The sequence below is a fragment of the Nicotiana tabacum genome, chromosome 2 (assembly GCF_000715075.1).
Source record: "Nicotiana tabacum cultivar K326 chromosome 2, ASM71507v2, whole genome shotgun sequence".
NCBI classification, from domain to species: domain Eukaryota; kingdom Viridiplantae; phylum Streptophyta; class Magnoliopsida; order Solanales; family Solanaceae; genus Nicotiana; species Nicotiana tabacum.
Window position 1 is genome coordinate 95,917,985 of NC_134081.1, and position 27,089 is coordinate 95,945,073.

At 37.6% G+C, this 27,089-nt stretch overlaps 1 protein-coding gene and 1 long non-coding RNA gene across 3 annotated transcripts; both read right to left on the reverse strand.

Annotated features, from left to right (window-relative positions):
- Positions 1 to 582: 582 nt before the first annotated feature.
- Positions 583 to 25,833, reverse strand: LOC142172732 (uncharacterized). Of its 2 annotated transcripts, XM_075236408.1 has the most exons (7): positions 25,313 to 25,833; positions 16,792 to 16,841; positions 2,017 to 2,609; positions 1,806 to 1,932; positions 1,450 to 1,728; positions 1,254 to 1,373; positions 583 to 1,172 (listed from the first exon to the last, which is right to left on the reverse strand). In XM_075236408.1, exons 2-7 carry the CDS (start codon positions 16,822 to 16,824, stop codon positions 612 to 614), a joined length of 1,713 nt encoding a protein of 570 aa, XP_075092509.1. In that variant the 5' UTR covers positions 16,825 to 16,841; positions 25,313 to 25,833; the 3' UTR covers positions 583 to 611. The 2 variants fall into 2 exon arrangements, with proteins under 2 accessions (XP_075092509.1, XP_075092507.1); XM_075236406.1 differs by lacking the exon at positions 25,313 to 25,833 and having other exon boundaries at positions 16,792 to 17,533.
- Positions 12,548 to 16,784, reverse strand: LOC142172735 (uncharacterized). The gene is made up of 2 exons (XR_012701761.1): positions 15,378 to 16,784; positions 12,548 to 14,779 (listed from the first exon to the last, which is right to left on the reverse strand). It is a non-coding gene; the product is annotated as an uncharacterized LOC142172735 (long non-coding RNA).
- Positions 25,834 to 27,089: the final 1,256 nt, after the last annotated feature.

A 27,089-nucleotide genomic window follows, 5' to 3' on the forward strand; every position in this document is an offset into this window, starting at 1 on the left:
CGACCATTACGGTGTGGACGATATTTTGATGGTCGGAATGGCTTACCGACCAAAATTAAAATTAAAAAAAATCGATCAACTTTGGTCGGTAATTGAAAATATATATTTTTTAAAACTAATTAAAATTAAACATTACCGACCAACTATGGTCGGTAATCTCAAGAATGCAAGCAAAATACCGACCAAAGTTGGATGGTAGTGTTGAATTCTGGGAATTCAATGTTCATTAACCGATCAACTTTGGTCGGTATTTTGGAATAATTTTTTTTTTTTTATTAAAAACCGACCAACGTTGGTCGGTTTTTCTGGGATTAATTTTGGCATAAAATGCCTGTTTTGGCAGCTAAACCACCTGCCAGCATACCAATACTACAACACAATAACAACAACAACAACAACAACAACAAAAACACAACAACAACAACACAACAACAACAACAACAACAACAACACAACAACAACAACAACCAAAACATTCAATAAATACTTTAAAACTAACAAATTAAAGTTCAATTGAACATAAAAATCCAAAACCAAGTTAAAACCAAGTTAAAACTAATTACAACTAGTTCAAAACTGGTTCTATTTGTCTAGTTCAAAGTATATAAAAGTCAAGGGGTGTTTTGTACAATATCATCATCACCGTCTGATGAACTTTCATCTACAAGACGATATAGAGAACGGTCTTGTGGAGGACGGGAAGCACGATCACGGGGAGGACGGGAGGAACGATCACGAGCAGGGCGGGAGGAACGATCACATGGAGGTCGACCCTCTGGAGATGACTCACGAGATCGGGGCAACGGAAAAGCTCCACTAGATAGGAGAGTTCTGATCTGAGCTTGCATGCCAAGGAATTGAGCATCTCTAAGCCTTTCTCTTTCCTTGGCCGCTTCTAGCTCTGATGTGAGCTTTGTCACTGTCTCCCGCATAGCGGAGAGTCTCTCCCTATTAAGTTGCTCGCCTTGCGAGGAAGTCCCTATTCCTCGCATTCCACACTTATAGCGATGGAAGTTTTTAGTTGGAAGCCCGTATACCTTCCCCCATTTTGGGCCGCCAACAGACTCCAACCATATTCTTTCAGCATCCTCGTCCGAAGGTTGGGTTGGCTCACCCGATTCACTAGCTGGATGACTACGGATGAATTCCTCCACGTTACTTTGGTAGCGACCCTATATTATTCTAAATTAAATCAGTATTTCAAGTTGTGTATAAAAGTAAATTATAATACTTAAATAAAATTGAAAGATTACATATGCAGTCGAGGCCCGGTCCTCGACCCACCTATCTTGATCCCCCTCTTTCTTCTTCTTCACAATATGTGTCTCCTTGAATAGCTCATTATGACTCATTGGACGCCCATACTTCTTTTCCTAAAAACAAATTAATTTAGTTAATAAACAGAATAGATATACTTAGAAAAGTAAAATAATTTAAGCAATTACGTACCAATCTTCTTTTTATTGTCCCTAGGCTGATCGCACCTCCAGTGTGCAAGGAGCCTCCCTTCTCGGATGCGCGAGCTTTCTTTCCTTTTTCGCTCCTCTCTAAGAACTCTGTGGTAAGCCATTGTCTTTGCAAATCATTCCACAAATTCTCAAGTAACCAGCCAGGCCTCTTGTTCTTGTTTCTAGCATCCGAGAAAGCATCCGCCAATCTCTTGCGAGCTTTATGATGAAAATTTGTAGCCACTTCCGCGCTATAGCGGTCTTCCCATACACACTTGCTCTGTATTTCAAAAGTTAAATATTAGATGGAAATATCATAAATATAAATTATTAAACTGTTTAAAAGAACATTTATACCTTAAATTGATTGAAAATTTGCTCCTTCAGTGAGAATGGGCAATCAGTCCAAGTCGCATAAGGGCCATCATAAAGCTTTCTGATGGCATTGGTGATTATCCTCGTAGTCTTATTACCCGGCCTGAACCTGCAATTTAACAATAAAAATATATTAATATCTTAGTAAAAATGTTACAAATCAATAGACGCAAAAATAATGAATAACACTTACCCATCACCCTCAGGGACTATGATGATCCTGCCATATCGATCATAATGCACTACCTCGTCATCACCATCCGAAGCATGTGTATCAGAGGCATGTGAAGACGGTGTAGGCGGGTCAGAGCTAATGCCTCCCAAGCGAAGGCCTGCAATAGATGGAGTCGATGATGAAGATGGTTGCGATCCCTGTGACTGCGACATAGCTGGATGCAACCCAAGTGGATGTGATACCGATGGTTGTGACCCGAGTGGCTGTGACCCGAGTGGCTTTGACATGGGTGGATGCGATCTATGTGGCTGTGATATATAGGGATGTGATCCATGTGGATGTGATGCAGATGGCTGTGAGGCAGCTGGACTGTATGTCGGACGTATAGTCCTGTGGCCCTGTGATGGAAGACTGGGTGTCTGAATGAAGGTGTACGGCTCGTGATGCTGTGGCAGCTCAGTATAGCCGTGTGATGGAGGATAAGACATAGGCATCTCTGAAAAGGGTGGACAAGAGGGAGTATTATTTTCTACCCTCCTCTTTCCCTTCCTACCCTTTTCTCGACCCCGAGAACTAGTAGGGTCATTGTTACCTTGACCCTTGCCTGCCATCTGCATAATATAACACACATTTAGATTGAAACATATAAGAAACTAGCTATAAAACGAGAGTGCTTTAAAAACCCAACTTTTTAATCCTCATCGACGTATTGTTCCTCGTCCGAGAATTCTTTGTCCTCACTTATTTGAGTTTCATCAGTTGATTCTTCATCCTCATTTTCTATAATTGTTACTTCATTTATATCAACTTCTTCCAATATGTGTTCAGGATGTTCCAAATCATTTTCTAACTGATCGTCCACTATATGGTGAATATTGGAGATATCGTTTTGATATGCAACATCTAACACATTCTCGACTTCCACCCTACCTACAGGCTTAGTTTTTATTACAACCCACCAATTGGACTTATTCCTCCGCAATGGATGCATAATTCACTTGCCTAACGTTATGTGCAATTATGAAAGGATCATAGCGATCATACTCCCTCGTATGATTAACCTCAATTATGTTGTATTGGTTGTGTACTCTTGTACCTCTTGTTGGATTTGGGTCAAACCACTTGCATCTAAAGAGTATCAATATCTTATATGGCCAACCTGTATATTCTAGATATAATATTTCTTTGACCACACCATAATAATCAATATCTCCAACTTGGTTGCCATCACCACCTTGAACCCACACCCCGCTGTTGTTGCTATTTTTATTTTTAGAGCAATCCTCTGTATGAAACTTATAACCATTCACTACGTACTTAGACATTGTTGTGACTTAAAGCTCAGGTCCCCAAGATATATCTTTCAAAAATTGATTTACACCATTATTTGGATTATTTACCTACATAGAATTAAAAAAAGTCATAAGTTAGCACAACTTATGAATCAATTTTTATACATTCACTACATATGTATATATATATACACTTACAAACTGTTTGAACCACGTATCAAATCTCGTATATACAGCATCATAGCCAAATTAACCCACGAAGTGACTGTGACATATCAAATATTTTTAGTAGTTGCATCAATATGTAGTCACAGCAAATTTTACATTTTGATAACTAATAAATCAATACTTACTTGAGAAATGGTACAACTTCGGGACAATTTAGCAACACATGAAGTGTAGCTGACTTGTACTCCATATCACTCAAACTTCTCTTTCTAACATCATTAGAACATTGGCCTGGTTGATTGAATATGGACATTGGTGGATATAATGGATCATTTACACATTCGACCGTGTGCCTATTGGGCCTATTCCTAGAACATGGCACGTTACTCTCAAAATAATAAGAACAAAAATGTGCAGTTTCCTTTGCAAGATAGGCTTCGCATATATATCCTTCAATCTTATTCCTCTGCTTAACAAATTATTTGCATTTGCTAATTGTCCTACATAATCTCATGTTAGCCAATAACATTCAAATAAAATAGAATATTACATCAAACTTATAATATTACCTCTCAAAGGGATACATCCATCTGCATTGAACAGGCCCTCCAAGTCGTGCCTCGTGTACAAGGTGTATTGGAAGGTGTTCCATCACATCAAAGAAACCACATGGGAATATTTTTTCCATCTTACTAGAAATTACAGGGATGTTCTGGTCCATCCGAAGTAAGTTTTCTTCCCTTAATGTGGTAGAACACAAGTCTTTGAAAAACAAACTAATCTCTGTGATGGGTTTCCAAATTCTTTCAGGCAAACCACAAAATGCAATAGGCACTAAGGTCTCCATGAAAACATGGCAGTCATGACTTTTCAAATGGCTCAACTTCCCTACCTCCATATCTACTTTTTTTCCAAGATTCGACGCATAACCCTCAGGCATCTTTAATTTCGTAACCCAATCACAAATTTGTCGTCTTTCCTCTAAAGTGAATGTGTAACTTGTTTTGGGCTTGAAAACCTTACCATTGTTTGTTGTCTGCAAGTATAATTCAGGTCGCCTGCAATATTCTTGTAAGTCCATTCTAGCCTTCGGGTTATCTTTTGTCTTACCTTTAACATCCATCACTGTGTTGAACAAATTATCAAAATAATTCTTCTCAATATGCATGACATCAAGGTTGTGTCGGAGAAGATTATCCTTCCAATAAGGCAACTCCCAAAATATACTCTGTTTCGTCCAATTATGATTAACACCATATCCGGGGAATCTATAAGGTGGAGCCTCAGTAACTTTACTGAAGTTCTGGACCCTCTCCCAAATTTCTTCACCTGAAAGTATCGGAGGTGGAGAATCATATTCCACTTTATTCTTTTTGAATGCATTATTCATCCTTATAAACTCATGATCATCAGGCAAGAATTGACGGTGACAATCAAACCATGATTGCTTTCGGCCATGTTTCAAAGTGAACGCTTTACTATTTTCCATGCAATAAGGACAAGCTAGCTTCCCAGCAGTCATCCACCCAGACAACATTCCATACGCAGGAAAATCATTAATAGTCCACATTAAATTAGCACGCATATTAAAATTCTGCTTGGTTGATATGTCATATGTTTCAACACCATCATACCACAATTGTTTTAGCTCATCAATCAAAGGTTTCAAATATACATCAATCAAACTTTTCGGATTACGTGGACCGGGGATAATACAATTTAAGAATATATATGGACTAGTCATACACAACTCAGGTGGTAGATTATAAGGTGTAAGAAAGACAGGCCAACATGAATATGGTATCGCAGATATAGAAAAAGGCGTGAAGCCATCGGCACACAGACCTAACCGAATGTTCCTTGGTTCACTAGCAAAATCTGGATATGTCCTATCAAAGTTCTTCCAAGCTTCTCCATTTGAAGGATGACACATAACACCGGGTGGTCTTCTATTTTCGAAATGCCATCTCATATGAGGAGCAGAACTCATCGACGCATATAACCTCTTTAACCTAGGTATAAGAGGTAAATAATGCATTGCCTTGACAACGACCATATTCCCGCTGGAAAGCCTCTTGAAACGAGGCTTTTTGCAAAATTTACAACTGTCTAAAGTTGCATCATCTTTATAATATAACATGCAACCATCTTCACAACAATCAATTCTCATTGACGAAAGTCCTAACTTAGAAACCAATCTCTTCGCCTTATAGAAATCACCAGGTAAGTTGATATTAGGGTCAACTAGTTCACTCATAAGGTCAATGAAACAGTCCATGGATGCTTGAGAAATATTCCAATTAGATTTGATACTTAGTAATCTAACTGCAACAGACAGCCCAGAGTGCGGACTTCCTTCACGTAGTGGACGACTAGCTTCCTCTAACTGTTCATAAAAACGTTTTGCGTCATCATTAGGAGTTTGTTCAATATTTTCATTGGGCTCACCCCCAAAAGCATCCGCAACCATATCCTGAATTCTAGAATCAAGATTTGTATTCTCCACCGACCTACTACTTTCACCAACAACCATGTATGAAATATCCCACAGCTACCATCGATCTCTCCATGATTAGTCCACACAAAGTAATTCTCTATAAACCCCTTCCTATAAAGATGAAACTTAACTTCCTCCGATTTTTTAAACTTCATACAATCGCACCTGACACAAGGGCACCTAATTACTCCTTCACTTTGGTATGGTGGAAGTGACATTGCATGTCTAATAAAGTCATCAACCCCTTCTACAAAATCCTCCCGCAATCCCCGCCGATTAGGATAATTTCTATTGTACATCCAAGTACGATGTTCCATCTATACAAATAAAACAAGAACAAATTAATTTATTCTATAATTATAAATTAATTATATCTTTTTTAGTTAATTCAAGATAATTATTTTTTCCTAATTACACCAATTTATATCCTAAAAGTTCAATTCATATCCAAAAGGTCCAATTCATATCTTAAAAGTTCAATTCATATCCTAAAAGTTCAATTCACAAGAACAAATCCTAAAAACTAAAATTTCAATTCATATCCTACGAGTTTAAACATAAACTAACTAAACTAAAGAAATTCAACACATACCCTAAAAGTTCGATTCACAACAACAAATTAATTTATTCTACAATTATAAATTAATTATATCTTTTTTAGTTAATTCAAGATAATTATTTTTTTCCTAATTACACCAATTTATATCCTAAAAGTTCAATTCATATCCAAAAGGTCCAATTCATATCTTAAAAGTTCAAATCATATCCTAAAAGTTCAATTCACAAGAACAAATCCTAAAAACTAAAATTTCAATTCATATCCTACGAGTTTAAACATAAACTAACTAAACTAAAGAAATTCAACCCATACCCCAAGATAATTATTTTTTCCTAATTACACCAATTTATATCCTAAAAGTTCAATTCATATCCAAAAGGTCCAATTCATATCGTAAAAGTTCAAATCATATCCTAAAAGTTCAATTCACAAGAACAAATCCTAAAAACTAAAATTTCAATTCATATCCTACGAGTTTAAACATAAACTAACTAAACTAAAGAAATTCAACCCATACCCTAAAAGTTCAATTCACAAGAACAAATTAATTTATTCTACAATTATAAATTAATTATATCTTTTTTAGTTAATTCAAGATAATTATTTTTTCCTAATTACACCAATTTATATCCTAAAAGTTCAATTCATATCCAAAAGGTCCAATTCATATCTTAAAAGTTCAATTCATATCCTAAAAGTTCAATTCACAAGAACAAATCCTAAAAACTAAAATTTCAATTCATATCCTACGAGTTTAAACATAAACTAACTAAACTAAAGAAATTCAACCCATACCCTAAAAGTTCGATTCACAAGAACAAATTAATTTATTCTACAATTATAAACTAATTATATCTTTTTTAGTTAATTCAAGATAATTATTTTTCCTAATTACACCAATTTATATCCTAAAAGTTCAATTCATATCCAAAAGGTCCAATTCATATCTTAAAAGTTCAATTCATATCCTAAAAGTTCAATTCACAAGAACAAATCCTAAAAACTAAAATTTTAATTCATATCCTACGAGTTTAAACATAAACTAACTAAACTAAAGAAATTCAACCCATACCCTAAACTAAACCAATTCATAAATAATTGACTAATTAACAAAACTAATTAGTTAATAAAACTAATTAACAAAACTAATTAAAACAAGACCTAAACCTTAATCCTCAATAAAATGCAATGTTCAAATAATTGAATCACTAATCAATTGAAACTAATTCATAACTAATTAACAAAACCTGGATATAATAAATAAATGGGTTGTAATTCAAACCTAGAATTTATAGGAGATGGAGAAGGAGATCGAGGGGCGGCAGTGGCAGTGGCAGCGGCGACGGCGAGGGTGAGGGCTGGACAGCGAGGGAGAGGCCTGGACGGTGAGGGGGAGGGGCTGGGAGAAGGAGAGAAGGGAAGGAAGAAGAGGGAAAAATTTCAGAGAAATGGGGGTTTCCCCCGTTTTTCACTTCTCTGATTTTAGAATTACCGACCAAAGTTGGTCGGTAATTTTGGTCGGTACATTAAGTGCTGACCGTTTGACCAAAAACCGACCAACTTTGGTCGGTTTTTTTTTTAAAAAAAATTAAAATCTTTAACCGACCAACGTTGGTCGGTAATTTTAAATATAAATTCTTAAATATTATAAAATATTTTAAATAATAAAATAATTATTAAAATTTAAAAAATTGGATCCAGATTACCGACCAACGTTGGTCGGTAATCCAAAATTTTCTTGTCTGACCAGCTATTGACCAATTTACCGACCAACGTTAGTCGGTATTTTATTTTTAAAAAATGTAAATATTTTTTTCCCCAGTTTGCGTCCAACCTGGACGATTTTTGGTCGCATTTTTTGACCGACCAACGTTGGTCGGAAATAGTTGGTCGGTTTTTAGCAGATTTTTAGTAGTGACCCATTCTCACAAGGCCTAAATCACTTGCTACATATCTGCAAAAAAGATCTCTTACTGGTGTGGCATGGTAAGATTTTGCGGTATCAACCACCCATTCCGACTCTGGACCTGAAAAGTGCATGCATTCCTCTTCCTCGTTTATAAAGAAGACAACATTATCATTGTTTTGCACCATGGCGGCTGTGTTGTCGTCATTCTTCTGGCCACTAGTTTCACCTTTTCCATTCCTTGGATTTGGGCAATCTCTTTTGAAATGACCTGGTTGATCACAATTGTTGCAATTTCTAGCTCTTGCTTTGGATCGGTTCTTAGACTTCCCACGAGCTCCGGATGTACCATAGTTGCTCGAACTCCTTTGATAACTCCTACCTCTACCTTCTGTGATGAGAGCATGTCCTTGATTTTCAGGCTTCTTTCTCATTTTCTCATTGAGTAGAAGAGCCGATGTGACATATTTCAATTCATTGGTAGTCTTACTGTGCAGGATGGTTGTTGCTAGATTATCGTACGAAGATGGCAACGAGTTCAATAGCAAGATGGCTTTATCTTCTTCCTTGATTTTCTCACCGATATTGGCGAGCTGTGTGATTAGTTCGTTAAACACATTTAAATATGACAAAAAATTCATACCTTCACCCATGTGTAGGGCGTATAGCTACTTCTTCAGGTACAATTGATTTGTTAGCATTTTGTACATGTATAGGCTTTCCAACCTTGTCCAGATGTCACGTGCGGTGTCTTCATCAATGATGTTATTTACCACATCATCTGATAAGTGCAACCTGATTGCACTAGCAACCTTTTTCATCCAAGTCAGCCCAATCCTCAGCTTTCATGGTATCAGGCATTTTGGCATCAGCATCTAGTACCTTGTGTAATCCTTGTTGGATGAGCAGATCTCTCATCCTTCTTTGCCATGTTGAGAAACCTCTATCTCTGTTAAATTTTGCTAACTTGTACTTTACTCCGGACATTTTTGGTTTTCACCGAGTATAGTACTACCGATAGTGAATAGTATTTATGTGAACAAGCAGAGCATGCGCTCTGATATCAGTTGTTGGGAATAAACCCCCTAGAGATATAATATTCACAGTAATAAAAATAGAATAATAACGTAGCACCGAGATACGGTAATTAGCAAGAATAAAAGAGTGACAACGACACCAAGATTTTTACGTGAAAAACTCTTTTGAATAAGGGAAAAACCACGGCCCCGAGACGAGCAATTGATATCACTATAGCAAGGAATTTTACACTTTGTAGGTCCGAGTAAAATACTCCAAAGACCACTACAACACTCAAAACAAAATAACCCTCTTTTGATATTCCCACCTCACTACAATATCGCTCACTCTCTATTTTTCTCACAGACTATTTTTTTATACCTTGTTTGTGAAACCTCACTCTTTCTTTCTCTCTTTGTTTTGTGTATCTTTAACTGAATCAGGAGCAATCTATTTATAGACGTCCAATTCTCCTTGCATGCATCATGGATGACAATATCATAATATAAATGTCAAACTTTCACCTTGTGAAAGCAATCAAAAATCTGCCAACCCAAATCACATGTCTTGTAGATTTGGCAGCATGGTACTTTATGTCAAAGGAAGTTTGTCTTCCTTTCATATTCATGGGATGGACCCCACAATCTCCCCCTCCAGTCCCATGCACCTGAAGGAGGTATCTCCAGTTTTTCATATAGATTTCATGCCGACAAGTTCTTTTTATAGGTCGAACTTGTCTCTTGCTACCATCTTGGTTAGCATATTCAAAGGAGTCTCGCTTGTATGGATCTTCTTGACCTATATATATCCATCATATATTCTTTCTCTAATCTAGTGATATCTCACGTCTATATGCTTCGTCCTTGCATGATACATGGTATTTTTGCTCAGGTCTATTGAACTTTGACTGTCACAATAGACGACATACTCGTTTTGATGTAGTCCAAGCTCTCGTAGGAATCGTTTCAGCCAAACCATCTCCTTGCCAGCTTCAGTAGCGGCAATATACTCTACTTCAGTTGTAGAGATCAAAACACACTTCTGCAACTTCGAATGCCATGATATAGCTCCCCCTGTAAATGTGAACGGGTATCCTGTAGTAGATTTACGATTATCAAGATCACCTGTCATATCAGCATCTTTGTAGCCCTTCAAGATTGGATCAGATCCTCCAAAACACAAGCAATCTCCTACAGTACCTCTTAGGTACCTGAGTATCCACATGAATGCTTCCCACTGTTCCTTTCCAGGATTTTCAAGGAATCTGCTAACAACACCAACTGCATGAGCAATATTAGGTCTAGTGCATACCATTGCATACATTAAGCTTCTGACTGTTGGAGAATAAGGAACTCTAGCCATGCTCCCTTTCTCTTCCACTGTTGTAGGACACATCTTCTTGCTGAATTTTAGATGACTAGCAAGAGGTGTGCTGACTGGCTTAACATTCTTAGTGTTGAAGCGTTCCAGTATACGTTTAATGTACTACTCCCGAGATAGCCACAACTTTTTGCTTGTTCACTCTCGAACTATCTTCATACCCAGAATTTGTTGTGTTGGGCCCAAGTCCTTCATATCAAATGACTTGGACAAATCTTCCTTCAACTTTGCGATCAACCCCTTGTTTTTTCCTACAATTAACATGTCATCCACATACAACAACAAAATAATAAAGTTGTTGTCAGAAAACCTTTTGAAGTATACACATGGATCAGAATATGTCTTTGTGTAAGTTTGACTTTTCATGTCAAACTTCTTGTGCCACTGCCTTGGTACCTGTTTCAACCCATAAAGACTCTTATTCAATTTGCACACCATGTGTTTCCTTTCAGCTACTTCAAATCCTTCTGGCTGCTCCATATAGATCTCTTCTTCCAAATCTCCCTGAAGAAATGCAGTTTTCATGTCCAACTGCTCCACTTCAATATCTAGGGCTAGCTGCTAAACTCAAAATTGTTCGAATAGAAGTCATTTCAACAACAGGTGAGAAAATTTTGTCAAAATCAATACCTTTCTTCTGCTCAAAGCCTTTAACCACCAATCGAGATTTGTACCTGACAAGCTTGCCATTTCCATCTTTCTTGAGTTTAAAAACCCATTTGCATTTGAATGGTCTTTTACCCTTTGGAAGTTCAACCAGCTTGTACGTGCAAATTTTCTGTAGAGATTTCATCTTTTCTAGCATGGTTTTCATCCACTGGTTCTTTTCTGGATGAGATAACACCTCCTTAAGACTTTCTGGCTCCCCTTCATCACTGATAAGGACATACTCTGTGGAAGGGTACCTACATGACTCTACCCTTGGACTCTCTGAGCTCCTCAGAGGTTGAGGTTGTTCTTCTTCATGAGTGGGGTGCTCGACTTGCTCAACACCATCATCAAGTTGCTCCCCCTGCTCAATAACCTCACCAGGTTGCTCCCCCTACTCGGCAACCTCGTCGGTCCTACTTTCTACACTTGTGGGATTGTTAGAAGTAGAAGGAATAGTAACAACGTTAGGAATTACACCATTCTTGGCCTTCTCTGGCATATCATCAGCAGTTCCAACTTTACTTTCTCGAAAGACTACATCTCTGCTTCTGATGACCTTCTTCTTTACAGGATCCCACAATCTGTATCCAAACTCTTCATCTCCATATCCGATGAATATGCAAGGAACAGATTTATCATCAAGCTTTGTTCTCTGCTCCTTTAGTACATATGCAAAAGCTCTGCAACTGAACACCTTCAGATGCAAGTAGGACGCTTCCTTGTTGGTTCAAACTCTCTCTAGGATGTCAAACGCCAACGAAAATAATAAACTCCTATTGATCAGGTAACAGGCTGTCTAAAATGCTTCACCCCAGAATGACTTAGGCAGTTTAACCATTCTGAGCATGCTTCTCACCTTCTCCACAATGGTGCGGTTCATCCTTTCGGCTACGCCATTGTGTTGTGGGGTTCCAGGAACTGTCTTTTTATATCTGATCCCATGGCTCGAACATTACTCTTAAAATTCCCTTGAAGTGTACTCACTTCCATTGTCACTTCGTAGACGCTTTAGCTTTTGCATGTCTCCCTTATCACCATAGCATGAAATTTCTAGAAAACTTGAAACATCTGATCTTTGGTATTAAAAATATAAACCCATAATTTTCGTGAAGCATCATCAATAAAAGTAACAAAATATTTGTTACCGCCCATCGATTTATTTTCCATTGGACCATAAACATCAGAATATACCAAATCAAGTATATTCAATTTTCTTTCAGACGATGTCTGAAATGAGACTCTATGCTGCTTACCAAATAAATAATAATCACAAGGTTTTCCCGTTGTACATTTGGCGTAAGAAATGAGTGATTTCTTGGAAAGAATCTGCAATCCCTTCTCGCTCATATGACCCATTCTTTTGTGCCACAAATCTGCAGAAATCTCATCTTGTGCCGCGTTCAATTCCCCTTGGCATATTTCTGCATTTTTCCTGTACAATGTACTATGTGCAACTCCCTTTGCAATCACCAATGATCCCTTGGTGAGTCTCCACTTTTGATTTGTAAAATAGTTATTGTATCCATCTCGGTCTAAAGCAATTCTCGAGATCAAGTTCATCCGCAAATCAGGTAGATGTTGCACGTCCTTCAAAACCAATGTGCATCCGACATTTGTCTTGATACAAATGTCACCAATCCCTGTAATCTTTTAGTAACTTGTGTTACCCATTCTCACAAGGCCAAAATCACCTGCTACATATCTGCAAAAAAGATCTCTTACCGGTGTGGCATGGTAAGATGTTGTTGTATCAACAACCTATTCCGACTCTGGACCTGATAAGTGTATGCATTCCTCTTCCTCGTTTATAAAGAGGACAACATTATCATTGTTTTGCACCATGGCGATTATGTTGTCGTCATTCTTCTGGCCACTAGTCTCGTCTTTGCCCTTCCTTGGATTTGGGCAATCGCTTTTTAAGTGACCTGGTTGATCACAATTGTAGCAATTTCTCGCTCTTGATTTGGATCGGTTCTTAGACTTTCTACGAGCTCCGGATCTACCATAGTTGCTCAAACTCCTTTGATAACTCCTGCCTCTACCTTCTGTGATGAGAGCATGTTTTTTATTTTCAGGCTTTTTTCTCATCTTCTCATTGAGTAGAAGAACCGATGTGACATCTTTCAACCTAATGATAGTCTTACCGTGCTAGATCTTTGTTGCCAGATTATCGTACAAAGATGACAACAAGTTCAATAGCAAGATGGCTTTATATTCTTCCTCGATTTTCACTCTGAGATTGACGAGTTGTGTGATTAGTCCGTTAAACACATTTAAATGTGACAAAAATTTCTTACCTTCACCCATGTGTAGGGCGTATAGCTGATTCTTCATGTACAATTTATTTGTTAGAGTTTTGGACATGTATAGGCTTTCCAACCTTGTCTAAATGCAACATGCGGTATCTTCATCAATGATGTTATTTACCACATAATCTCATAAGTGCAACCTGATTACACTAGCAGCCATTTCATCCAAGTCAGCCCAATCCTCAACTTTCATGGTATCAGGCATTTTGGCATTAGCATCTAGTACCTTGTGTAATCCTTGTTGGATGAGGATATCCCTCATCCTTATTTACCATGTTGAGAAACCGCTATCTACGTTATATTTTACTACCTCGTACTTTACTCGGACATTTTTGTTTTTTACCGAGTATAGTACTACTGACAGTGAATAGTATTTCATTGAACGAGTAGAACCTGTGCTCTGATACCAGTTGTTGGGAATAAACTCCCTACATAAATAATATTCACGGTATTAAAAGAGAAATAATAATGTAGCACCGAGATACGGTAATTAGCAAGAATAAAAGAGTGATAACGACACCAAGATATTTACGTGGAAAGCCCTTTTGAATAAGGAAAAAACTACGGCCCCGAGACGAGCAAGTGATATCACTATAGCAAGGAATTTTACTATTTGTAGGTCCGAGTAAAATACTCCGAAGACCACTACAACACTCAAAAGAAATAACTCTCTTTTGATATTCCCACCTTACTATAATATCGCTCACTATTTATTTTTCTCACAGACTATTTTCTTATACCTTCTCTGTGAAACCTCACTCTTTCTTTCTCTCTTTGTTTTGTGTATCTTCAACTGAATCAGGAGCTATCTATTTACAGACATCTAATTCTCCTTGCTTGCATCATGGATGACATTATCATAATATAAATGTCAAACTTTCACCTTGAGAAAGCAATGAAAAATCTGCTAACCCAAATCACATTTCCTGTAGATTTGGCAGCATGGTACTTTATATCAAAGGAAGTTTGTCTTCCTTTCACATTCATGGAATGGACCCCACACTACACATAAAAACAACTCAATTAAGCTCAAGTGTCGCACAATTTAATAGTAAAACAACAAAATGTAAGCTAAATAATGAATTACGGCCAAACATCACCCATGCATGAAGAAAATTATTGTATGATATACTCCATCCGTCCCAAATTATGTTGTTTTTCGCTTCTCAAAATTCAATATTTTAATTTTTTTATTTTATTATATTAACGTGAGAAGAATTGCAACTGACTAGATCTTTGCTTCCTTTCTGCTTTTGTTATTGAGAGCGGAATAACCCTTTAGTTATTCCATACCATCACTGACTAGATCCTTGGTCACTTAAATTCATTAAACAATAAAAAATTCATGTCATTATTGGAAAGGTTAAAAAACAATCAGATTTGAGCTCAAACAGCGAATTCTTAAGTAAGTGCTTCATACCTAAACTAATAGATTAAAGCGTAAACCAGCGGAATCACCATCCAAGCAATACATAGTTAATTTGAGCAAATATGCAGCAGGGTATTTCAGGCAAGAATTTTGCCATAATAAATGCAAACCCACATCTAAGCAAAACACCAACAGATACGTGAAACAAAGACTTGAGATAAGAGATTGAACCTTTAACAACAACAAATATTCCTTTATTAGCAAACTCCTCCAATGAAGTTACAACAGCTAATATCGATGTCGAATGGACTCAAACAAAGACAGCCTACCGGAACTCAAACGTGATCCCACTGGAGGCCCCCCTTTTTTGTACTTTTTTCGCTCAGATTTGAAATACCAAAAATTGGGTTTTTCCTGCTGGTTTTTTGCTCGGTTTGAGAGGTTGTTTGACTGTTTTTTGTGGTTGAAACTAGTAGCTGGTGATTAAGGGGAGTAGAAGAAAGCTACTTATTTTGTGTTAAGATGACGAGCTTAATTGTGGGCTTTGACGTTAATGGTGAAAAATGAAAAGGGAAGAAGATGAGTGTGTGGTTAGGAAGAAGAGAAAGCTCGGCTCCTCCTTTTGTGTTTTTTATGCCCCTTTAGCTCTTAGGTGCTAATTTTTATCCGATTCCTTCTCCCTCCTTTGCGAAGAGAACGTCCCCCTATTTTCTCTCCCCTCTTTTTTGACTTTCCTCTTCCACTTTTTTATTTTCCTCCTCCCTCCTCTTTTTGACTTTCCTCCTCCCTTTTTAATTTTTCTCCTCCCCTTTTTGACTTTTTGTTGTATGTGTTTGGGGTAGAGATGAATCTCCTTCTTTTTTTTGTGAGTATCCTTGTGTGTTGGTTGAGGGATTATGTGAGGGAAGTGCATGGGGAAAGTGAGAGTGTGAATGAAATAATATTCACGCACAGTCAAAAATATTAGTAAAAGCAGCTTGGGCGAAAAGTACTTCTACCCGGAACTATGAGTTGGATCCCCCTAGGCGAAAAGGTTCTACCTGGGTTAAACTATGTAAAACAGCCTGAGGGAAGAGTGCTTCTACTTGGAGATATAAGCTGGATCCCCTAGGTGAAAAGGTTCTACATGGATTAAGCTACGTAAAACATCCTGAGCGAAGAGTACTTCTACCCGGAACTATGAGCTGGATCCCCTAGGCGAAAATGCTATACCTGGGTTATGCTACGTAAAACAGCCTGGGCGAAGAGTACTTCTACTCAGAAGTATGAGCTATATCCCCCTAGGCGAAAAGGTTCTACCTGGGTTAAGCTAAGCAAAACAACCTGAGTGAAGAGTACTTCTACCCGGAACTATGAGCTGGATCCCCCTAGGCGAAATGATTCTACCTGAGTTAAGCTACGTAAAACAACCTGAGCGAAGAGTACTTCTACCCGAAACTATGAGCTGGATCCCCCTAGGCAAAACGGTTCTACCTGAGTTAAGCTACGTAAAACACCCTGAGCGAAGAGTACTTCTACCCGGAATTATGAGCTGGATCCCCCTAGGCGAAATGGTTCTACCTGGGTTAAGCTAAAAAAATGATTTGTATGAACAATAGTGATGCATGCTGAAAATAAAAAAAATTAAGATTTTGCGAAAACTTACCTTTGATGACTTTCGTCCTTTAAGAATCGCCATTTTGTACTGCTTTGTTCCTGCTTCAAACAAAGGAAAATTGTGAGTTTTAGAAGTGGTGGTTAGTTTGTGGCCTTGATGTCTTTGGCAGCTTGGCTTTGTTCCCATTTGTTTCAGGAAGACCGACTGTATTGGTAGTTGGCTACACTGCTGGTAGACTCTGTTATTGCTTTCAAGAGACTTTTGCTCTCTGTACCAACCCTGATTGTGTTTGTGGCTCAATCAGCCTTATCCCAACTAGAGATCTTTGCTTAGGTGACCTTTTCTGATATCTTGAATAACTTCTTGCTTTTAGAGCAATTTGTTTGTCAGAGAGAATCGCAACTGGGTATGTGCCTTTTGCGTGATGTGCACACTTCATAGTCTCTGTCCAGTACTACAGGGAACCCGTAATCAATCTTGCAATCTTTTCTTTGCTTGTTTTTGACAAGTAGGCAGACATAAATATCTTTCGGGGAACCTTTGTATAGCACGAATCCTCAAGACTTGTCGACTGTAACAACTATGTGTGCTTGTTACTTCTCTGATAATGTTATCTTGAATGTTCAAGCGAGAATTTGCTTTGTGAAACTAAAAAGCTGGTAGCAGATTTTGAAATCCTTTCTTACTTGTTTTGACAAGGACTGACTCAAAGCAAAGGATATAATGATGGGAAGAAACAATATTTACAAGAGATTCCTTCATGAGGAAGGAAAGAAGGAAGAATTTATATATATATGGAAGAGGCTTTGTTTTTTTTTTTGAATGAGGTAACTAGCCTTAATGATCATGACATTTTTTCTTTTTTTTAATAACTAGCCTTAATGATCATGACATGCATTTTGGACTCAACGGCCTGATCTATCAAACTAATCCAATCTTCTATTTTACCATTCTTATGATCTTGAAGTCGGGCTTGTTCGTGCCAATGAGGTAAGTAGCCTTAATGATCATGACATGCATTTTGGACTCAACGGCCTGATCTATTAAACTGATCTAATCATTCCTTCCGTTATTCCTTCGGGCCTTGAAGTCGTGCTTGTTTGTATTAATTCTTTGCATCAGTTTCACGACTTACTTTCGACTAGTGGTGCCCCGAGATATTTTCATCGACAAGTCTCTCTCATTTATTTATCTCTATTTACAGTCGTCTTACAGTGCCTGTGAGGGTTTTTACTAGTAAGACTCTCTCATTTATTTATCTCTACTTACCGTCGTTTTACAGTGCCTGTGAGGGTTTTCACTAATAAGAATCTCTCATTTTTTTTTCTTTTTTTTTTCTTTTCTTGATTCCTTGAGTGAGAACGATGACCATGTCCTCCATATGACATCCATTGCTCATTGCGGATTTCCATTGGCATTCTCAAAACAGATCAGGAGGTCTTGTTTGGAAGGCTTTTGGATATAGTTAGAAAGAAAGGACTACATGAAGGCTTAAAGTAGACTCAATATGATGGGTTTTACATTTACAACTCTTGGAATCGATTATTTTAAAAAAAAAACTAAAACAAACTCATGCCCCAGTTTTAGATACTGGATTTTTTGTTTATTTTTAATTTTTGGAGTTCTTATTTAGTTGGACCGAACCGTGTAAGGCTGCCTACGTATCCCTTTTTCTAAGGAGTCAGGTCAAACGTAATTCAAACATCTGACCTAACTATTTTTTTTATCTTTCTTTTTCCTTTTTTCTTTTTCTCTTTTTCTTCTTTTCTTTTTTTTTTTTCCTTTTTTTTTCAAAATAAGTTTCCCCAACTTTTATTTCCTTGGGGCATGGATCTTTGACTGTTCTTTTCTTATTCTTTTTTTTCACTTGAACTTTTTAAGAGTTTCCCCAGTTTGTACTCTTGGGGCATGAACTTTTCTTTTTATTTTTTTTATTTCATTTTTATTTTGACTTTTGACTCTAAACTTGATTCCAAAAGAGGGTGGTCAAAGAAAATAACACAAGCTCAAAAGGGATAACGAAGGGTATAAAGTGTTTGAATAGCAGAAAAAGGGCCTCCCAGCCTCGAGAACGCCAAATATAGTATCCTTTTGTGATCACAACATTGATGAACATGTCTGTCTTTTTGGTGTGTCTTGGTCAAAAGACACTTTCCATCAATTAATGTCAAATTTTCCACCAAACTTTATTTAATTCTTTCTCAAACCCAATCTTCACAATGATTTGAAGGTAAAGATCATTAACCCCACGGGTATGACTATTCTAGTTCCACATGAATTTGAACCTAGCTTAATTCCAAAGTGTTTCGACTGTGTATTCATCCTTAAAAGTGTCTTGTTCTCAGTTAACTAGTTCAAGACTAAATCAGTTATCTAGGATCTGACCAAATATTTCGCTTGCATGTCATGTCACTAGGACTAGCATGAAAAGAACTATGCACAAAATGGACACAAATTGACTGACTGTTCTTTTATTGAATAAAGGATAGCGGGATCTGATAACATAAAAAGAAGAAGAAATGACGACAAAATAAGCTACCATGTCTCCTTAATGGATAAAAGATGAGTGACTTTGCAGTTACTAAGTGACATCTTAACCACGGACTTGCACATCAGCATTACTACGACATTCAACCATTTTTATTGCTATGGATTCAGCACTCAAATTTTGACTTTTGATTAAACCGCTCCCCATATTGGCTATCAGATTTTAGGACTTACAACATGTGAACTTTCACAATAACTAATTTTCCAAAGGACTTCGACGAATTCGCATGTCTCCCTATCATCACAGATCAGCCAAGCAGAACATGTCTTGTTGCTCAAAACTGGTAAAAGTCAGCCAACATTTGCCTTCATTTTTATCACCAACTTGTCTACTTGCCTTTTCGTGACCTTAGTTGGATCAATAATAGTGGTTCTTGTTCCTTCAGTTGAGAAGATGATAGAGTGATCCTGGATTATTTTCGTGATTCACCATTGTAAACCAATAAACCAACCACATTTAACTAGCTTTTATTTCAAAATAACAAGCATGTTAGAATGCACACACTCTTCCTCTCTTTCTTCTTTTTTTTTTCAAAATCATTCGATCGAATCTGATGTGGGTTGCCTACGTATCATGTGGGAACATGAATCAGATCTTGTGTAGTTCGGAAAGATCAAAAATAAAATAGATAAACTAACTCTTTTTTTTTACTCATATACAAATAATCCGACAAAATCTCCTAGCAACTTTAATAATTTTAATTTGTTTTTTGGGAATTGGTGAAAGAAATACTTCTAAAGAAGAGAGAAAATATTTTTGGATTTTGAATTTTTTTTTTTTGTAAATTTCAAAAGAAAGAAAATATTTTTTAGGATTTTAATTATATTTTAATTTTGGGAGAAAGACTTTCTTTTTTTTTGAAAGGAAGAAAATAGTTTTGAATTTTTGGATTTGACGTCTGTGATGACCCAAAAGGTCATCTTATGTTTTAGAACTCAAATCTGCGCACTTAAGCCTTAAAAATCTAATTTTTACCCCCTCGATTTGCGTACGCAGTCCAGACAGGTTTCCGGAAAGCTTTTATGTTGAAAATTAATGAAAATAAGAATTTATGCCTTAAAAGTTAATTTTAGTTGACTTCGGTCAATATATTTGGTAAACGGGCCCGGATCCGTATTTTGACGGTCTCGATGGGTCCGTATCAAATTATGGGACCTGGGCGTATGCCCGGAATCGAATTCGAAGGTCCCTAGCTCAAGTTATGAATTTTTGATGAACATTAAAAGTCTGAAAATTATTTGTTTTAAAGAAATGATTGATATTTGGAATTGTTAGTACCGGGTCCATATTTTAGTTCCGGAGCCCGGTACAGGTTCATTATGATATTTAAGACTTGTCTGTGAAATTTGGTGAGAAACGAGTTGATTTGACATAATTCGGACGTCCAGTTGAGAAAATAAAAGTTTTAAAGTGTTCTTGAGAATCTCATATGATTTGGTGCTAAATTCGGAGTTCTAGGTGTTATTTTGGCGATTTGATCGCGCGATCTGGTCCGTATGATATTTTTAGACTTGTGTGCATGTTTGGCTTGGAGCCCCGAGGGCTCGAGTGAGTTTCGGATAGGCCACGGGATGTTTTGGTCTTGGAAAAAATTTGATTTTCTGCAGATTCTTGTGTGTGACATATCCTTCTTCGCGTTCGCGAAAGTCCTCTCGCGAACGCGAAGAGTAAACTGGTAAGGCTGAGATTTATTCTTCGCGAATGTGAAGGCATGGTCACGAACGCGAAGTGATTGGGATTTACCCTCCGCGAACGCGACCGGCTCATCGCGAACGCGAAGCACTTGGGGACCTATGGGAGGGTTGGTCGTTCCTTCATCGCGAACGCGAAGGCCAGGGGAGAGTAACCATTGCGAACACGAGTAGGGTCTCGGGCACGCGAAGGCTTGGCAGCCAGTACCCTTCGCAAATGCGACAGTGGCCTCGCGAACGCGATGCACACTGTCGCCCAGTGCATAAAACAGAATCAAACACGGGCTTAAGACATTTCTTCAACATTTTTCAAGAACCAAACGGGTAGAAGCGATTTTCAAGGGTCGTTTTCTTCCCCAAAGTGCCGGTAAGTGATTCTAAACCATTTTCTTTCAATTAACCATTACATTTCTTGAATTATCAACCTAAAATCTAGAGTTTTCATGGTAGAATTAAGGGTTAGGGTAGAAATTAGGAATTTCGGAAATTTGGGGATTTAGACCTCAATTTAAGGTCGGATTCCAAAACCAATTATATATTCAGGCTCGGGGGTGATTGGGTAAATGGATTTTGGTCCGAACCTCGGGTTTTGACCAAGCTGGCCCGGGGTCGATATTTTGACTTTTTGGAGGAAAATTTGGGAAATTTAATTTATGAAATATCATTGATTCCTTTAGAAATATTTGATTTTATTGAGTCATTTTTGAATAGATACGAGTGGTTTGGAGGTGAATTCAAAAGGAAACGCTGTGATTGAGAATTAAGTGGCTTTCAAAGCGAGGTAAGTGTTGTGTCTAACCCTGACTTAAGGGAATTAGGAACCTTAGATTACTTGCTAAGTGAAATTCATGTGAGCGGCGTATATGTGAGGTAACGAGTACTTATGCGCCGCCAATTTACCTGTTTTTCATATTTCTCTGTTTTTCTTATATTGTCTCATTCCTATGCCTAATTGCTACGTGTTATACTAGTGTTGTTCAATTTATCGTTCTTATCATGTTTACGGATTTTCTGGTGATAATTGAGTTTTTATTTCAAAGTTGAGATTGATATTATGGAACCAAATGTTGAAGTAAGGTTTGTACTTGTTATTCTATCTCCCTGTTATTATTTATGCATTGCATTATAGTAAGGGAGAGGGTTAATGCACGAAGGGTGATGCCGTGTCATATTGTGAGTGTCAATGCACGAAGGGTGATGTCGTTCCATATTGTGAGTGTTAATGCACGAAGGGTGATGTTGTGCCATATTGTGAGTGTTAATGCACGAAGGGTGATGTCGTGCCATATTGTGAGTGTTAATGCACGAAGGGTGATGTCGTGCCATGATATGAGAGTTAATGCACGAAGGGTGATGACGTGCCATTTCTATTAATTTTATGATGAGATTGAGAGTAAAAGCACGAAGAGTGATGTCGTGCATTTTTCCTTACCGTATTCACTATTCCTGTTGATTCATGATATATTGACTGCTTCGGTGATCATTTTATTATAGTTCTTTATCTTGTATTCCCCACAGTATGTTCTCCTCCCGACATTTGCTATTTAGTTCTTCATTTCTGTTATTTGTATATACACTGTTAAATTGTACAGGTTGATTTGTAGGTGCCTTGCCTTAGCATCGTCACTACTTCGTCGAGGTTAGGCTCGACACTCACCAGTACATGTGGTCGGTTGTACTGATACTGAACTCTGCACTTTCTGTGCAGATTTTGATACCGGCTCTGGTTGATCGAGATTTTTCTATTGGTCCGCTGTCCGGAGACTCAAGGTAGATCTGTCGGCGTTCACACACCTTGAAGTTCTCGTCTATCTTTTCTGTTCTATTGTTTCTTTCATTCAGACAATTGTATTTCTTTTTGACCATTACTTGTAGAATATTCTAGAATGCTCATGAATTGTGACTTCAGATCCGGGTGGTAGTAATTAATACAGTTTTATGATATTTTGCACTTATTATATTTAATCTTTGTTAATTATTGTTAATTACTGAATGGGAATAAGGAATTGGTTTAATGATTCTCTAACGTTGGCTTACCTAGCAAGTGAAATGTTAGGCGCCATCACGATCCCGTCGGTGAAAAATTTCGGGTTGTGATAACGTCTCAAAGAAAAACTTCTAAAGAAGGAATTAAAGGAAAATATCTTTTTGGATTTGTGAAAATTGGGGACCGGAACCGATGAGGTTTGCCTACGTATCTCACATCCGGTGAGAATCAGACATGCGTAGTTTGGTCGGTGTTGACATAACAGAAAACATGATTTTCTTTTTGTTTTTTTTTTTTTAAAATATTTGGCTTATTTTTTAAATGACTCTTCTTTGTTTTTTTCAAAATTACGGCAGAGTTTCAGGACTTTTCAAATACCTAGATTTTTTAGAACTGGGTAAGTTTCTTTCTCCTCACTCTTGTTTTTTCTTGATTTTCTTTCCCTATTCTAGAAGATGTTCAACATGCAAGCCGAAACAAACAAGTGCACAAGTAACACGTTAAATGCATTAGGATGGTCTTTTAAATTGGGTACACCTGTCCTAGACGGACCCAACCCGTGTGTTGAGTCCCCAAAGTCAAATGCACGTGATGCAAACAAACATACCTACTAGGGATCCCGCATGAGGTTCGTTCTTCTATGTTTAAATCATAGTGGAGAAAGGTATCTAGACTGGCTTACTCGAACGGACAACTCGAGCCGAGGAGGGTCACCGTACCGGTAGCATTACTTTTCGTCTTAGCTGGTGGTGCTCCTTGCCTAAAATATGTGTGACTAAAAATCCTTCACCGGGTGGCAAGCACCTCGGCTATCTCAAAGAAAGCGGGTTATGTCAAGCAAATGCCCAATTTTAATTTCAAGAAGACTTAGAGGGGGTGCGTGAGAAGACAATTTATATATACAGTTCAATAATATCAAAGCAGTAAAAAGCAGGCAAGTAGCACATTAGACCCAAATAAATCACAGCATATACAAAATTAATAAAGGCAAATAAAAGTCAACATTTACAAGCTCGAATTCTGATATCCCCAGCAGAGTCGCCAGAGATGTCACACCCCTTTTCTACCCCAAAAGATGTATAGTTATGGATTGTGGGTTAAAGAGTTTTTCCAATTAAAGTGACAAACTTGAGTAGGGATTGTTTTATTTACAGAGTCGCCACTTGGAATTGAGTTTTTGGGTGTTCCAAGTCACCTTTTATTTGAATCCCTAATCAAAGGAAGGTTTGACTCTATTATTATTGGTCTGCGAAAATAAAATTCGGGGAGAAATTCTGTTGACTGGGGAGAAGGTGTAAGGAATTCTCAGAGTCCCGTGGTTCTAGCACGGTCGCTTTATTGACTATATTTGGCTTTAATTATTTTTGGATAAAGTGTGTTGTATTAGTTTTCATGTTTTACCTATGTCCGCTTTTATTGCTTGATTAGATTTACGAAAATAATCTTGAAATAAGTCACGCGTACGTGTACTCATCTCATTTGGCGTGTCAAGAATCATGTCACGCGTACGTGTACTCGTCTCATTAGGCGTGTCAAGAATCATGTCACGCATACGTGTACACAATTCACAACACTTACTTAAGATTGTTTGGCCAAAGTCGCGCGAACGCGTACCTTGATTTATTTTGAGAATCACAATTATGTCCCGCGAACGTGTACACAATCACGATAATAGATTAAAAGCGCGCCTAAAAGTATACTAGCGGTGTTCATTATTCTTCCTAAACTTTGAGATTATTGTGAGGTTGTGAATTATGAAGTAGTTGTGGAAAAATATAGTATTTAGTTATTGATGATTATTTATTACAGAATTTTCTTTATTAATTAAGAAAATGGATACGCCATTAGTAAAATAACAAATAGAAATCCACAAGCCCACTAACAATATAAATACACTAAATTATTTAAACTAACTCTCAAATCAATGTATCAAATTAGACATACAGCAGCAACTAAGAATAAATGTGTAAGTCAATGATTGAGTTCCTAACCCATTAAATAATACACTTTTATATAAAGATATAATCTAAATCATGTCTCTCTAGGAACCTTGACCCACTCAAATCCATTAAACAATAAAAAATTCATGTCATTATTGGAAAGGTTAAAAAAAATAATTAAATCTAAGCTCAAACAGCGAATTCTTAAGGAAGTACTTCAAACCTAAACTAATAGATTAAAGCGTAAACCAACGAAATCACCATCCAAGCAATACATAGTTAATTTGAGCAAATATGCAGCAGGATATTTCAGGGAAGAATTTCTCCATAATAAACACAAACCCACATTTAAGCAAAACACCAACAGATACGTGAAACAAAGACTTGAGATAAGAGATTGAACCTTTAGCAACAACAAATATTCCTTTATTAGCAAACTCCTCCAATGAAGTTACAACAACTAAAATCGATGCCGAATGGAGTCTAACAAAGACAGCCCGCCGGAACTCAAACGTGATCCCACCGGAGACCACTCTTTTGTTGTAATATTTTTCGCTCAGATTTGAAACACCAAAAATTGGGTTTTTCCTACTGGTTTTTTGCTCGGTTTGAGAGGTTGTTTGACTTTTTTGTGGTTGAAACTAGTAGCTGGTGATTAAGGGGAGTAGAAGAAAGTTACTTATTTTATATGAAGATGACGAGCTTAATTGTGGGCTTTGACGTTAATGGTGAAAAATGAGAAGGGAAGAAGATGAGTGTGTGGTTAGGAAGAAGAGAAAGCGCGGCTCCTCCTATTGTGTTTTTTATGCCCCTTTAGCTCTTAGTTGCTAATTTTTATCCGATTCCTTCTCCCTCCTTTGCGAAGAGAACGTCCCTCTATTTTCCCTCCCCTCTTTTTTGACTTTCCTCTTCCACTTTTTTATTTTCCTCCTCCCCTTTTTGACTTTCCTCCTCCCTTTTTGATTTTTCTCCTCCCCTTTTGACTTTTTGTTGTATGTGTTTGGGTTAGAGATGAATCTCCTTCTTTTTTTTTGTAAGTATTCATGTGTGTTGGTGGAGGGATTATGTGAGGGAAGTGCATGGGGAAAGTAAGAGTGTGAGTGGAAAAATATTCACACATAGTCAAAAATTAGGTGCTCACAGCTGCTAAACTCAAAATTGTTCGAATAGAAGTCATTTTAACAACATGTGAGAAAATTTTGTCAAAATCAATACCTTTCTTCTGCTCGAAGCCTTTTACCACCGATCGAGCTTTGTATCTGACAAGCTTGGCATTTCCATATTTCTTGAGTTTAAAGACCCATTTGCATTTGAGTGGTCTTTTACACTTTGAAAGTTCAACCAGCTTGTACGTGCAATTTTTCTGTAGAGATTCCATCTCTTCTTGCATGGCTTTCATCCACTGGTTCTTTTATAGATGAGACAATACCTCCTTAAGACTTTCTCGCTCCCTTTCATCACTAATATGGACATACTCTGTGGAAGGGTACCTACATGACTCTACCCTTGGTCTCTCTGATCTCCTCAGAGGTTGAGGTTTTTCTTCTTCCTGAGTGGGGTGCTACACTTGCTTGGCACCATCATCAAGTTGCCCCCCTGCTCAATAACCTCACCAGGTTGCTCCCCCTGCTCGGCAACCTCATCGGTCCTACTTTCTGTACTTGTGGGATTATTAGAAGTAGAAGGAATAGTAACAAGGTTAAGAATTATACCATTCTTGGCCTTCTCTGGCATATCATTAGCAGTTCCAACTTCACTTTCTCAAAAGACTACATCTCTGCTTATGATGACCTTCTTCTTTACAGGATCCCACAATCTGTATCTGAAATCTTCATCTCCATATCCGATGAATATGCAAGGAACAAATTTATTATCCAGCTTTGTTCTCTGCTCCTTTGGTACATGTGCAAAAGCTCTGCAACCGAACACCTTCAGATGCAAGTAGGACACTTCCTTGTTGGTCCAAACTCTCTCTAGGATGTCAAACGCCAACGGAACTGATAGACTCATATTGATCAGGTAACAGGCTGTCTGAACTGCTTCACCCTAAAATGACTTAGGCAGTTTAGCAATTCTGAGCATGCTTCTCACCTTCTCCATAATGGTGCGGTTCATCCTTTCGGCTACGCCATTGTGTTGTGGGGTTCCAAGAACTGTCTTTTCATGTCTGACTCGAACAA